Source organism: Prionailurus bengalensis, chromosome A3 (assembly GCF_016509475.1).
Source record: "Prionailurus bengalensis isolate Pbe53 chromosome A3, Fcat_Pben_1.1_paternal_pri, whole genome shotgun sequence".
In the NCBI taxonomy this organism is placed as follows: domain Eukaryota; kingdom Metazoa; phylum Chordata; class Mammalia; order Carnivora; family Felidae; genus Prionailurus; species Prionailurus bengalensis.
The window spans coordinates 48369029-48384597 of NC_057354.1; the positions used below are offsets into that span (position 1 = coordinate 48369029).

At 42.9% G+C, this 15569-nt stretch overlaps 1 protein-coding gene across 1 annotated transcript; it reads left to right on the forward strand.

Annotated features, from left to right (window-relative positions):
• Positions 1-1068: 1068 nt before the first annotated feature.
• CST8 (cystatin 8) lies at positions 1069-15319 on the forward strand. Its single transcript, XM_043553276.1, has 4 exons — positions 1069-1178; positions 4550-4899; positions 8469-8582; positions 15145-15319. The coding sequence occupies exons 2-4, from the start codon at positions 4669-4671 to the stop codon at positions 15226-15228; spliced, it is 429 nt and encodes a 142-aa protein (XP_043409211.1). The 5' UTR covers positions 1069-1178; positions 4550-4668; the 3' UTR covers positions 15229-15319.
• The last annotated feature ends 250 nt before the right edge of the window (positions 15320-15569 follow it).

Consider the following 15569-nt stretch of genomic DNA (forward strand, 5'->3'; position numbering starts at 1 on the left):
AACAAGCAAGATAAAATGATTAAGAAGGTAAAGAAAGGTTTTTGTAATCTGAAAAAAAATGGGCAAGCATTTATTTAAAAAAGAAAGAACCATGTGGAAATAGTAGACATAAAAAAACCCAAGGGGTGGATAAGTAAAGCAGGGAAACAGATAGGATATTAAGAGGGACACATATAAGAGAGAAATGAATCACGAGGTGGACAAGCTAGCTGGGAAATGCTCTCAGGAGGCAGCAGGAGATGACAAAATAATAAAGAGAAAAATGAACTGATGCAAAGGAGAGAAGTAAAAGTGACAACTGCAACAGTGGGAACATAGAAATCCCAAAGGAAACAAAAATAAAAAGTTAGAAATATTTGAAGGAAAAATGGAGACACATTGTCCAAAATTAAAAGGAAGACAAAATACCTCAGGTATAAAGGCTTTATATCAATCAGCTACAGCTGCAGCCTGAAAATCTCAGTAGCCTATAGCAAAGCATTTACTCCTCCCTGACAAGTATGCAGAATCACAAAAACAGCTTGACTATGTTCAGAGAAGCACAGAATTAAAATTGTCTAGGTAATATCAACATTATGATGGTGTGTGTGTGTGTGTGTGTGTGTGTATACTTGTGAGACCAAAGGGTTATGAGAGTTAGAGGCATGATCTTTTACAAAATCAACAACTATAACTATATATTTCTCTAAAACCTACCCCAGAAATACTGCCTTAATTGCGTGGATTTTAGTGTGTATTATTCTGCTGTTTGCAAAGACATGCTGTGTACTTACTCCTTACCATCATAGCTAACCACTGCAAGTGTCTAATACACAGTGCATGGGTCTCAGGGCTGACTGCAGCTTGGCTGATTGTTGTCAAGCCTATTCACAGGGTTGCATGTTCACTTGAGCCTGTCTTTTCTAATAACAAGCCCCACAGATATTACCCCCACCACATCCCATTGGGGTCAGTGTTGTGGCTGGACTGGCCTTTCTGGTACCATTATGACAGAGGGACACACCTCAGCAAAATCATCAGAGAAATATGAATAACAAGTTTTATTACTCACAAGTCCTGGAGGGCACGTGACACACCTGGTGGCCACACAGCAAGGTCTCAGAGAGAGAGAGAGAGAGAGAGAGAGAGAGAATACGCACAGACCTGGAGCTCCACCTTCATTAGAGGCTGAGGGAGAGGTATCCAGGGTTTCATGGGTTCACTCTTTATTAACAAATTTAAAGCAAAACAGGGGAGGTGGAGAGGCACCTGGCTGGCTCAGCTGGAAGAGCATGTGACTCTTGATCTTGGCATTGTGAATTCTAGATTACTTAATAAATTAAAAAAAAACTTTAAAAAAAAGGAACGGGAAATGGAGCATGGGAAGGGAGAAGTGGGGTCATTCACATGGTCAGGTATCGAGGTCACTCAAGGCTCTCTGAAAGAAGGACCTTCATGGTGGGGTGGCCTGCTTCCTTATCTAGTTGTTTGCTAGTGGTTGTGTCTATAGCTGGCAGTGTTTATTTGAGATAGATGTCTTTGAAATGGATGCCTTGGCAATGAAAACTCAAGACAGGCACTCACATTACAATCAGTAAGCTTAATGTCAGGCGCTTATACTACCTGGTCTAGGAGGTGTGGTGGTGTGGCTCCACTTTAGGATGATGCAGCTGGGCTTGCTTTCATGTAGGTTCTGAACATTGTTCTGGGGCCTGGACTGGGTGTTCCTACATGACATATTCTCAGTCTATGTCCTAGGGCACCCCCTTACCTTGGAAAATGACCTGAGGACAAGTGGATAAAGGCAGTACATCTTCACATCTCACTATAATCCTGACACATGGTCACTTCTGCCTCTACCGCACAGGCCTAAACCAGCCATATGCCCAAATCCACCACAATGGATGGAGAAATAGATTCAATCCACTGTAGGGGGAGGTCCTGAGAAGGCAATGGGTGCAGATGAACCTTTCTTAAACAGGAAGGCTTGGAGGACTTCAGTGATGACTCAGTCTGTGAAACTTGGTCATATAATGCTAAATGAACAAATCTCAGTCCCAGAAGTCTTACATACACTGTGGTAGTTATCCTTTTACAAAGTACAAACCCAAGCAAAACTAGGCATGTCAGGTGTGCAAATAAAGGCAGGGATGATAAATATGAAATTCAGGTAAGGGTCACTTTGGGGGACACTGGGTATTGTGTATTAAAAAAGGAGCACATATTTTCAGATATTGATAACATTCTAGCTCTTGGTTTGGTTGATGGGTCGTGGGCTTTTCATTGCCTCATACAGCCACACATGGACCAATGCCAGGTGTGTCATGAACAAAGGAAAACATCATGTTTAAGCAAACTCTGGACAACTCCAGTTCATAAGCCAAGAAAAAGACAAGCAAACAAAAAACTCAAATGCACCATAGAGGCAGAGAAAGTCAAACAAGTGTTTTGGATTTGGTTATTAATTAGGAAATGGCTGATGGGCATTTAGTGGAGTTACTCTAGTAGCCAAGACTCAGTGGGCCCTGGTGTGGTGGGGCTCCCTGTGCCAGAGACCCTTTGAAGTGGACTCTCTTTCTGTTGGGCTGTGTCTCTGGGGTTGGTCCTTGACGATGGAGCCCAGTAAGGGTCTTGGGGTACCTCTCAATCTATATGGGCTCCACTCCTGAAGGGCCTCACCCACCCTATTTCCCTGTGTCATGGGAACCATCAGAGATAGGAAAAAGTTTGTCTCCATTTTACAGATATGGGTGTTGGCTTTCAGAGTTATTAGGTCCCTGGCCCGAGGGCTACCATTGGGTAAAATAGAAGTGGAATGGAGATCCATGTGCCCTGATCCTTGCAGGCAGCTAGTAGTAGGTGGGAGTAGGTAGGGAGTAGGCAGGAATAGTAGCTGGGAGTAACTGGGAATATATGGGAGTAGCTGGGAGAGGCACTTTAGATTTGGGTGGGGGCAATGACACATGTGTTGAGATTTGCAGGTGTATGAACTACTGGATGGAGGTGAGGGATGAATATCCAGCAGAGGTAACATCAAGCCCCAGCAAGGAGGCTGGGCCTGAGTATGGAGGCAGGGCACTGCTTGGTCCTTGGTGAGGTGGGAGGGGCTATTAGAGATGTGGTTGAAGATGTGGGTGCACACAGCTAAAGTGTGATAAAGATGCCTTCACATTTGTTTTATAAAAAAAAATTATCTATGAAGAATTGGTTATTTAGTGTTTTGCATCCTGGTTCATGTGCACATTGATACACAAGAAACATAAATGCAGTACACTAGTTTTCAAACTGACTGTGCACTGAAACCCTAGAAACTTTAAAAAGTGATGATTTCCTCATCACTGGGCCCTCTCTGAAGATTGATTTTAATGGTGGGAGTGGCCTCGGTACTCCTTAAAACACCCTAAGTGCCTTTAACATGTAGCAAAATTTGAAAATCATTGATATGTTACTAGCACAGAATTAACAGTTTGGCAGTATATACTAACTTTTAATTTGAATAAAGCTTTTGCATCAATTTTCTATCTAGTCTTCTATTATACAGAAATAACTGTGTAATTTCATAAAGATATTGGAAAAGTATTGTCCACTACAGTACTGTTTGTAACAGCTTTAAATGAGAAACAAACCAAACAACCATCAACAGGCAGTCAGTTTAAATACAATAGGGTATATTCACATTGCAATGTTTCACATATTTATGCCTGTCTATGATTTCCTATACATTGCCACTTCTCATGGTCAAGAGCCCATCAGTCTTCTGGCTCTGAGACAAATGCCCACCTCTCTGCCCCTGCAGAAACTTGCTGGACATTGACTTGGGATTTTCACAAGAAGCAGAATATCTAAGAGCTCAGGGTTGCATGCACCCCTTCTGCTAAGACATGGTCTTGAGCATCAGGTGGGCTGAGTGACCCTCACCTTGGCAATTACAGCAGAATGAAGTGCTATTGGCCCAAACAGAGGGAGTCCAGAGGCCAAAATTTAGGAAGCTGGGGTCACTGCACAAGTGGGCAGGAAACTTCTGGGGGCCCCCACAGCTTGCCTGTTGTATGTGAACTGCCTGCACTGAAAGACAGTGGCAGTGTCACAGGTGCTGGATTACATCACAAAGTGTGACATGCCTGCAAGGGCATGGACAGGGAAGAGTATCAGAAGTGAGGGAGGCCCCTGACCAGGGCCTAGGCACAAACTGAGCACTGGAGAGCCAGGAGAACCACAGGCTGGGGCGTGGGCCATAGCCAACGGCAAAAGGAGGAGGGGGCAGTCACTGGGTGCAGCCAGCTGGAGAACACCTAGAGAGTTGGAGCCAGGAAACCTTGGAGCAGCAACATTTTTCACGGTCACATCTTACAGGCCTGAGGTACAAAAACAGGAGTGGGGGGTGAGGTGCACAAGATAGTTGCTGGCATACCTGGGCCTAAGTGTTCTCCATGAACTGCAGACCACACCTGGGGTATAGAGGGCAGAAGGCTGGTGGCAGGGACTCTTTAACTGGCTTCTTGTAGGTTTATTTCCTTGGAGACAGGGATAGCCCTAAAGAGTGAACATAATGGCTCTTTCTTGAATGTAGCTGGGCTGATGCTATTGTAAGATCTTTGAATCTTTGGTGGCAGCAGAAATTGCACCCTACCTGCAGCTCCAGCCCTGAGAGGACGAGGAGGCTCACCTGTGTCCCTGGACGGAGGGACCATGACCAGAACCTGGGGGTTCTGCTTCCTCCTGATCACCATTTTGGTGGCCCTGGTGGCCAGCACAGATCCAGACAAGAATAAAGTCAAAATGTTGAGGGAATTAAAAGTGATCAATGCCTCAAATGCCAACGTGAAGCAGTGTCTGTGGTTTGCCATGCAAGAATACAACAAAGAGAGTGAGGATAAGTACATCTTCCAGGTGATCAAGACAGTACAAGCCCAGTTGCAGGTAAGGGTGTTCTCTCCCAATATGTATATTTGCTATGGTGGCACAGACTGAAGCCATACTGAAAGAATGGGCTTGCAAGAAAAACAATGATACATGAAAGTTCTAAATATGTGAGTGCTCAAGTACATACTCACTTGGATGTCGCTATAACATCACTGCACTTTCTATATATGCTTATAGTGTTGTTCTAAGTACTTTATGTGTATTTATTCATTTAGACTCTAAACTGCAAATCAAATGTCCATGATTTGCATTTGCTAGTATTGGGAGACAAATTGAGTGCCATGAATATTTTGCAATAATGCTGCTGAAGGCAACATTTCAATCTAAACACATAGCGTGCATTGTGGGGTTGAAAAGAGACATGTGGCACTATTCAATATGTAAGTAATAAAGTCCTTCCTCCTATATTCTATAATTATTTGAATCCAACATTCATTTAGTGGAAGTACAGACATTCTGATTTAGTGTTCAGAAAAATGTATCCCTCCTCACATGACTATGCATGGTCCAAATGCTAGGAAGCATTGCTTACTTGGGTTCCATTGAGGGTGACTTGAAACACATGGCCTTGGGGCACCTGGGTGGCTCAGTCAGTTGAGTGTCCAGCTTCAGCTCAGGTCATGATCTCACGGTTTGTGAGTTTGAGCCCTGCGTCGGGCTCTGTGCTGACAGCTCAGAGCCTGGAGCCTACTTCCAATTCTGCGTCTCCCTCTCTCTCTGCTCCTACCCCGCTCATGCTCTGTCTCTCTCTCTCTCAAAAATAAATAAACATTAAAAAAAAGAAACACATGGCCTTGCCTGCCATGGTTGAGAAAAATCCCCCAAAGCTGGAATTCATCTGACTGTATCATCCTCAGTCTGTGGGTTGATGCTGTGGCTTGTAATTCCACCGTGAAACTTTTGGAAATGAATTGTAAAGATACTTACCAGAGACGTCATTGTTGGCTGAGTTTACTTCATTTTTTATATTCTCCATATGCCATGTTCATTTGCAGGAACTGAGCCAGTTTCTCTGTTGGTACTTCTGACCCTGTCTCTTTGGGACCATGTGAGCCACCAGCCTATATCTCCAGTACACTATGCTGATAGCACTCTGTTTATTGACTGGGTACACTGCATAATTCACCAGGGCATTCCTGCAGCCCTTTGAAATAGAGAATGGATTCTGACTCTTGTAGCTTCCCCAGGCCCCTTAACAGTTGTCTTTCTTTGATATCCATGTAGCACATGCATTCAGCAAGTTTCTCTCAGCCACTTCTATGCTAACTGCTATAGATGGGGAGGTGAGATGGACAGAAATAATCACATTCCCAGGGAGCCAGCATTCCAGTCAGAAAGAAACAGCACTAAACCTGGAATGAAAGCTGGGGCATCTGACCTGGTGGCGTGGTACCTAGGGGTCTGGGGTCAGGGGAAGGCTTCCTCGAACAGACTCTCACCTGAGGAGCTTGTAAATATCCTACTGTACCTGCTGCATCATCACCAATTTAATGAAGATCCATGTGTGAGACCTAGGTCTCAATAGGTATTAAAACCTTCCAAGTGATCCCAATACACAGTCAAGGCTGAGAACCACCTCCCTAGGGTGTGTTTTTGAAGCTAAACCTGAGGGCAGACTAGGAGGGAATCAGGTGAAGGATGCTGGTGGGAAGTGTTTCTGTTTGGGTTTGCCACAGCAGATGCTAGTGCTAGAAGTCAAGTGCAAGTGTTTTATTTGGGAGGCCATCCTGGGAAGCACCAGGAGGTTGGAGGGGAAGGGAGGTGGGGGAAGTGGTCAGTACAGACAGAGTTACTATGCAGGTGACCACATTGGCCTCTGGGCTTGGTCTTCCTGGGGCTTCAGGAGAGGGTGCATAGCCTGCCTTGGAGTTGAGCCACACTATAAGATAGGAGCTTGGTTGCTTACGTATCAATTCCTGTCTGTCATTGGCTAAGAACTACTCTTGGCTTCTCCTGCTGGTCAGGAAGCCTCCAGGCAGGGAACCCTGGGAAGTGACAGTGTGTTTGGGGAACAGCAAGGCAAGGGCCATGGGCACCACTCACAGCATTTGCTGCAGGACAGGAGCAGGGGGGATGGTGGGAAGGTGCACAGGGGTTGGGAAGATCAATCAGGCATAGAAGGCTGCCATTGGGAAGGAGCATGGCCCACTTCGGCAACTCAAAGGAGCCAGTGTGACTGGTAGGGACCAGACCATGCAGGGTCTTGAAAGCCATGGGCAAAATCTTTTATTCTATCTTAGGAATGTTGAGATGCCAAATAAACATTAGGTCAGGGAGTTCTAGGGATCCATGTGATTAGACTGTTTTTTTTTAAGTTTATTTATTTATTTTGAGAGAGAGTGTGTGCACAACTTGCAAGAGTGGGGGAGGGGCAGAGAGAGAGAGAGAGAGAGAGAGAGAGAGAGAATCCCAAGCAGGCTCTACCCTGACAGCATGGTGATTATCTTGCCTGATAATTGGATGGTCACTTAGTTCCTCTGCTTAGTTTCCTTCCCTGAAAACAATGGTAGTGACAGCCTCACTGTAGGGGGTTAGTGTGTGGGCATGTGCCAAGCCCCAAGAACAGTGTTATGCAGGGAGCAAGCACTCTGTGAGCGTTAGCAAGCATTAGGACTTGATAAGAAGTGCTGTGGGTGTTTGGGTTTGCCTCCATGGTATTTTTGAGGTTCCCTAAGGACCAACTTCATTCTCAAACCAGCAGCTCTTGATGTTATCTAACCAGCTTCTCCCATGCAGGCTAAAGTCACCTTGTTAATTCTTTGAAATGTAACTAAAATTTAATACCACTTTATTAAAGGCTGCAGATAGCAATGAAGAAAGACACTCCTCTTTTCCTCCTACTATAATCTTTTAAAACCAGATGAAAGTTGATTTAAACGGGCATCATGAGTAGCTTTAACCAGAGTCAGTCATTAATGAGTTCAGTAACTACTGATGCCTTGCTGTAGACCTACTGTTTGTCTGCTTACTAAACACTCAACAGAGAACAATATGACAAACTCCAACCAGCATGACACTTTTAAGGGTTGCTTCCTAAGGTGGGGGGAAGCCCTCCAAAGCAGGAGATGTCACCAGAAAACAGACCATGAAGGGAGGTGTGGGAAAGGAATCAGGGAGGGGCATCCAGTGTGGCCACAGGGCCTGTCCTCCTATCTGTTCAGTGTGAACCTGTAACATTTTGGGCTCAGGAGAGCTGATGGTTCTGGTGACTCATCCTTCTCCCCCATCTCATGAAGCATGCCCTGGATTTTGGGACAGAAATGGAATTAGAAAGTCTTGCCTTCAAGGAGGCCCTACACTGAAAAGGAGACTTTTCCCTGAGCATACAGCTCCAGGTAGTGGTTTCCAATGTCTAACTGGTATCAGCATGCAAAGGAATCTAGGCAGTGGATGTCATAGACCTTCCTCTAAAGATATGTTTGAGAGAGAAGGGGTAGGGAGTAGGAGATAGGGAGAGAGGATGAGGGGGAGAGAATTTTTTTTAAGTTTTTTTTTTTTTGGCTAAAACTTTAACAAAGTAAAATAAAAGTTTTTTTGAATAAAATTGCACAATTGCTAATTGACAGGTCACAGATCGTTTGGAATACTTTATTGATGTTGAAATTGCCCGCAGCAATTGCAGAAAGCTTTCAAATGGTACTGAAAACTGTGTCATTCAAGAGAACACCAAACCAGAAAAGGTAAGTGACTAACATTCTGTGATGGTCTTGGCTGCTCTGAGCCCTAATAAGAAGAACTTGGGGTGCACACACCCTCTCTCTAAGGTCTGGATCACTCCCCAAGTTTTTGTCTAGAGATGGGCAACCTTGTGACTTTTAGAGTAGAGGCAACAGAGTGATGGAATGTGGTGGATCCCTCTGAGTCTTTCCCCACCCCTCATCTTAGGGACAGAATGCTGTCAGGGTCATTCTTATTGTGAAAGCTTCATCAACTCTGGTCTCCTGGTGCAGAAAAACTTTCCAACACATGTTCACTGAAAGTCTATCCTCTTTGACCAAGATGAGCAACCTAACCATTGGTGGCCCCACAGTTGCTCATCCTTGTGAAGGCACAAAAAGAAACCTGTTCATTCACTTAGCTACTCACCAAAGCTTACTTTGCACCAGGTGCTATTTTGGGTGCTGAAGATTAAGCAGTGACTAGGCCAGTGTTCCCATCCTTCCAGACTTACAGTTGATTCTTGCCAGGGTCAGCCATGATTTCCAGGAAGGTCATAGAAGAGCCCAAAGATCCCCACCAACGGGCTGACCTGACTCAGGAGCTTTTAGCATCAAGCCTGTATTTCTGATCTCAGAGGTGGGGAGAGCCCCAGATTCATGCAAGAGATTGGTGAAGGCCCCAGACTTTCTGCAGGTTTGACCAAGAGGTGTGTCTTTGCCTTTGTTTACACCAGTGGTTTTTTTTTTTTTTTTAATTTTTTTTTCAACGTTTATTTATTTTTGGGACAGAGACAGAGCATGAACGGGGGAGGGGCAGAGAGAGAGAGGGAGACACAGAACCGGAAACAGGCTCCAGGCTCTGAGCCATCAGCCCAGAGCCTGAGGCAGGGCTCGAACTCACAGACCGCGAGATCGTGACCTGGCTGAAGTCGGACGCTTAACCGACTGCGCCACCCAGGCGCCCCTACACCAGTGGTTCTTTAAGTGAGCAGGCACCAGAATCACCTGGAAGCCTCGATAAACCCAGAAGACTGGGTCTTACTTGCAGAGTTTTGGATTCAGTATGTCTTCAGTAGGTCTGGAGTGGGATCCCAACATTTACATTCTTAACAAGTTTCCAGCCACTGCTGCTGCTGCTGGCTGTGGGACCATACTTGGAGAACCACTATTTCATGTAGCCATGGAACAGGAAATTGCAAGGGCCCATTAACAAAGTGTACTTCTGCTATGTCTCACTAAAGCTGACACTGTATGCTCAAACTGAACAAATCCAATCATTTCCAGTTAATAGTAGACACCTATCAGGGCAAACATTTAAACAGGGAGTATGTCTTCATGCCATCTGGCTTTTATGTTACTTTTCTTTATCTTTTACTGTTAGTAGAAGTATGGGTGATTCAAATTTATATTCTCTACAGAGCCCATTAGGATTATAGAAAAGTTGTTCCTTTTTTACCTGTTTATAGAAAATCTTAGAATTAAGGAGAATTGTCCTCAAGGAGCTCACTTATTTTATCTAAAAAGCTTCCATGGACCATCCCAAATTTTAAGGTGCATGTTTTTAAGCACACACATTTGTCAATAATGAAAACTATTTTTTTTTCTTTCCAAGTCTTTGGAATAACACTGAAGAATAGTAATGCTGGGAAGTTTTTCTTATTCCTGGCTTTGATTATGGTGCTTTCAGTATTTATATCTTATTTTAAATATTATATCAAGTGCTGATTTCTGGAATTCTTCCAATTCCTTCTGCCAAGAGTTATTTTTTTTGAATTAAGAATGTTTCGTCTATCAATTATTCTTTCAGTGTCTACCAAGTATATTGAATAATTGTTCTTCTTTGATCCATTAGTGTAATAAAATAATGAATTCACTAATAGTCATTCTTACATGTCTAGAATATGGCCTCTTTTGAAGGGGACTTTATAGCTTGGATTGTCAGTGGTTTGTTCTCCTCCATGTTGACTGACTGCAGGTTGTTCAAAGTGGTGACAATTACATAGGTAACTGATATATAAGCTTGTTCACGGAATCTCTATCTTCATTATGTCTTCTGGACAATTGCACATGAGTATGGCATGGCACACTCCTTATTCCTTTGACCCAGACAGCTTTGCTGAGCTTGGTGTCAATATGTACATTCATCTCTTTCACATCAAATTTGTAGCTCTCTCTGAATTTTCTGGGGGCACACTTCTTGAAGGTCACTCCATAGATGTTATATGAACATGGATGGTGTATTCTCTGGTCACATCACTGATACCAGAACAGTCTTTCTTCTTGCTGCCTTTCTTTGTGGGAGCCATTCTGTTAGGCCCAGTTTGGAAATGAAGAGAATGATGGATTGTCTGCCTTTGTCTTTTAGAACATGGTGGGATTTGGGGGTGGGGGGAGGAGTTAAGATGGTGAAATAAAGGGGACTGGGATTTTCCTTGTCCCTCAAACATAGCTGTATTGAGATCACATCACCTGGAACACCCAGGAAATAGATCTGCAGAGTGGCAGAAGGATCTCCACAGTTGGACAGCTCGGCAGGGTCAAGGTGTGTGTGTATGTGAGTTGGGGGAGATAAAACGGAAAACTTATGAAGGAGAGGGAACCCATTCTGTGGAGACACAAAAGGGAGAGAGAGAGGGTTTGCGAAAGTGTGGCATTGAGTTAGCACAAGAGGAAAACCTCTTTGGGCCATAGACCAGGGAGCGAGAAGTACCGAGTGTACTAGTTCTTTTTTGCAAACAGCCTTTAGAACTGTTTAAAAACTCCAAGGTTTTGAAAGTGTGTGACTTTTTCTAGAGTGGATCCATGGCACGTGCTCCTGGGGAGGAGGGAGCTAGCCCTGGAGTACATAGTGTGGATCAGCAATCTCCGGGGTGCACGGGAGAGAACAGTCTCCTTCCTGGAGTGCTTTGGCAAGAGAGTTTATTGTCTCCCTAAGGACAGAACCCCTGCAGATGCCAGCCAAAGGCCTTTCATCAGCAGGGTGGAAAGCCTCTACTCCAGAGGAGGGGCGCAGGTCTGCACTATGCCAGGTCCTTTAAGACTTCAGGTTTTGAATCCCAGCTGAATGCCAAGGACAAGCTGCAGGAGAATTGTGGCAAGGGCAAGCTCACTGCCCTTGCTATTTTGTGAAGGCTACCTGAACAGCAGGATTGAGACACCTGGTCTGGGAAGGAGAGATTGGGATGATGCCATTTTCCCCCCAACACCAGCAGGGTGGGACTTCGTAGAGCAGCACAGTGGCCCCCGGTGGAGGCAAGACACCAAACACTGCTTCTCTGTGCCTGGCTAATGCTGATTTATTTGGTCAAGACTGAAACAAAGCAGCTGGCCTCTCCTCCAGACCAGCAGAGCCACCGGCCCCAGGCACCAACAGGCAACTCTTTCTTTTCTCCCTTTCTTTCCTCCATCTTCTTTTTTTCTCTTGGAATCAGGCTCATAGTTTCTGATTTTTTTTTGTCATTTCTTATTTTATACATAAGAAAAATTTTAATATATTGTATATATAATTTTATACATTATATATAATATGGTATATTACATATAAATTATATATAATACATATAATACATATACATAGTACATATAATACATATATAATATTATATATAATATTATATATAATACATATATATGTATATATACATATATAATATTATATATATATATATATATCTCAGTCTTTTCTATTCTTTTCCATCTTTTCTATTTTCTTCTGCCTTTTTTCTTCCCTTCTCTTTCCCTGAAATCAGTCATAGCTTTTTGATTCTCTGTTTGGTTTTCTTTTCTCCTCTTTCCTTTTTCTGTTTTTATGGGATCAGCCTCACTCTTATTATCCAGAGTTACTTCAACAAATCAAAGAACACCCTAGTTAAAGGTCCAAATACTCCACCACTGCAAGCAAGGAGGAACTGTCCAGAGGACTGACCAGTGGGATAGAGTAGCCAAAACACAACAGCAGAGTGCACACAGTATACACCAGAAACACTTCTGGAGTGCCAGGCCCTGAACAGAGTATGACCCCTTTTTAATACAGTAGTACTCTCAGGTGCAGGACACATAAGCTTTTAAAAAATGCCAAAGACAGAAACTTAGCCCAAATGGCAAGACAGAGGAATTATCCCGCAAAGAAAAGTCAAGAAGAAATAACAGCCAAATTATTGCTCATATAACTGAATAAGAATTTAAAACAACAGTCATAAAACAACATATTGGCTTGAAAAAAGCATTGAACGCACCAGAGAAACCCTTGCTGCAGAGATCAAAGACCTAAGAACTAGTCAGGATGAATTTAAAAAAATGCTTTAACGTGAGATGAAAAATAAACTAGATACAGTGACAATGAGGACTGAAGAAGAAGAAGAGAGAATAGATGAAATAGAAAATATGGAAAATAATGAAGCTGAAAAAAAGAGGGAAAGGAAATTACTAGATCATGAGGGAAGAATTAGAGAACTAAGTGATTCCATGAAGCAAAACAACATCTATATCATAGGAGTCCTAGAAGAAGAAGAGGGAGAAAAAGGGACAAAAGGTTTATTTGAACAAATTGTAGCTGAGAACCTCCCTAATCTGGGGAAGAAAACAGGCACCAAGTCCAAGAGACATAGAGAACTCCCTTCAAAATCAATAGAATATGGTGAGATTAAACATGCTACTTTTTTTATTTAGGAATTTTGATTATATATACATTAAGAACTCTTAAAACTTCCCTAATGTTAAAAAATCAGGGGTGCTTGGCTGGCTTAATTGGTAGAGTGTGTGACTCTCGATCTTGGGTTGTGGATTTGAGGCCCTCATTGGGTGTAGAGATTACTTAAAAAAAAAAAAGAATCACTTGCAGCATGTGGTGAACACACACACACACACACACACACACACATTCCATGACCTCATCCCAAACCTACTGAATCAGAATTTTCAGATACAGACACTCTACATATTTTATATCACTGGGAATGTCTGAGAAACAGTGCATTAGTGACATTAAATATTTAATATGTAACTGCCTTTAATTGCTAGTATTTTGTTTTAAGATTTTTGTTTTAGATACATTTGAGCTTTTTAGCGTTTATTTTTGAGAGAGACAGAGAGCATGAGTGAGGGAGAAGCAGAGAGAGAGAGGGAGACACAGAATCTGAAGTAGGCTCTAGGCTCTGAGCTGTCAGCACAGAGCCCACAAACCGTGAGATCATGACCTGAGCTGAAGTCGGATGCCCAATTTACTGAGCCACCCAGGCACCCCTCCATTATATATTTTTTAATTAAAAATTTTTTAAAATTTAAATTCAAGTTAACATACTAACTGTAGTCTTGGCTTCAGGAGTAGAACCCAGTGATTCATCTCTTACATATGACACCCAGTGTTCATTCTGAAAAGGTACCTTCCTTAAGGCCCATCACCCATTTAACCCATCTTCCCACCCAACACCCCTCCAGCAACCCTCAGCTTTTTCTCTTTCTAATAAGAATGAAGGCTCTCCATCTTTTGTGTGTGTGTTCTGATCAATTTAGAGATCATGGGAGCTTTTGGGTCCCAAGATTTGGTATAATTTGTCTATAAAGCCACCTTGGTTTGATATTTTTTGTCTGGGTTTCTGGGGGAAAAGACCTCTTTAGTCCTTCTTTGCATGTGCCCAATATTCAGCAGATACCAAGCTTCCCTTCTCTGACTCCTAACAGCTCATTGGGAGTACCTCAATGCTTCCAGGTATTTAGGATGCTCTTTGCTGTTTTTGCAGGATTTCTATATATGTATGATCTCTGTCTATCTATCTATCTATCATCTATCTATCTATCTATCTTCTATCTATCATCTGTAATCTGTCTATATATCTACTTATCTATCCATCCACCCATTGATCTATCACACACACATAGAATATTCATTTGTTATTTCAATAGTATTTTGAAATGGAGAGAAGAGGGGCACCTGGGTGGCTCAGTTGGTTAAGTGTCTGACTCCAGCTCAGGTCATGATCTCATGGTTTGTGAGTTCGAGCCCCACATCAGGCTCTGTGCTGGCACCTCAGAGCCTGGAGTCTGTTTCGGATTCTGTGTCTCCCTCTCTCTCTGGCCCTTCCTCTCTCTCTCTCTCTCTCTGTCTCTGTCTCTCTCAAAAGTAAATAAACATTTAAAAAAATTGAAATGGAGAGAAGAGCTCTTTGGAATAAAAGATGGTAAGTGCTAGAAACCCTTTAAACTGGTCTTGTTATTAGACAAAAGGCTTGTTATTAGAACAAAAGACATTATTTAATTAAGATAATATATGCTAGTTTATATCTGACATAAGATTGCTTTATTTACATTGTGGAAAATGTTAAAGGGAATTAAAATCAATTTTATATCTGATCTCCCAGAAAAACACCATGATTGTTAGTATTTGCTGTGTATCCATGGTTGGTTTGGGAACAGAGACCCTTCCAGGTATCTGCTGTTGGTTAGAAACATCTAGCAGATTCCTGGGAGCATGCCTTGATGGCTGGTGACCTATCCTCTAGCATATTCCTAAGCTAACACCTAGCAACAGGACATTTTTTTTTCTTTTTGGCATTACTGATTTTGTTGTGGTTGTGGTCTTTTTCAGAAAGTAATGTGTAGTTTTTTGGTCGGAGCACTCCCCTGGAATGGTGAATTCACGGTGATGAAGAAGCAGTGTGTGGATGCTTAGGGGGTTCTGGAACTCGCCCCTACCACCATCTCTACCTTTCTCTGTAAAGAGAAAAATGGCATGCACTGGTATTACCATTGTGGTTTCCTCATGCATGCCTCTCTGCTTGTTTTGTTTCCTAGTTTCCTAGTTTCTTATTAGGTGATGACAAAAGATGGGTATGTCCAATTCTTTTTTTTTTTTTTTTTCCTCAAGGGAGGCCCTTTGACTTTGGCCAGGTTGGTGGCTCACCCCCAGGAATAAGTTTGTCCCTGACTACAAAGTTTGGAGTGAAGTATGATTCCATTCTCACTGCAAATCTGAGGAGGGATCCCTTTTTGATTAGGTAACAACTCCTTCCA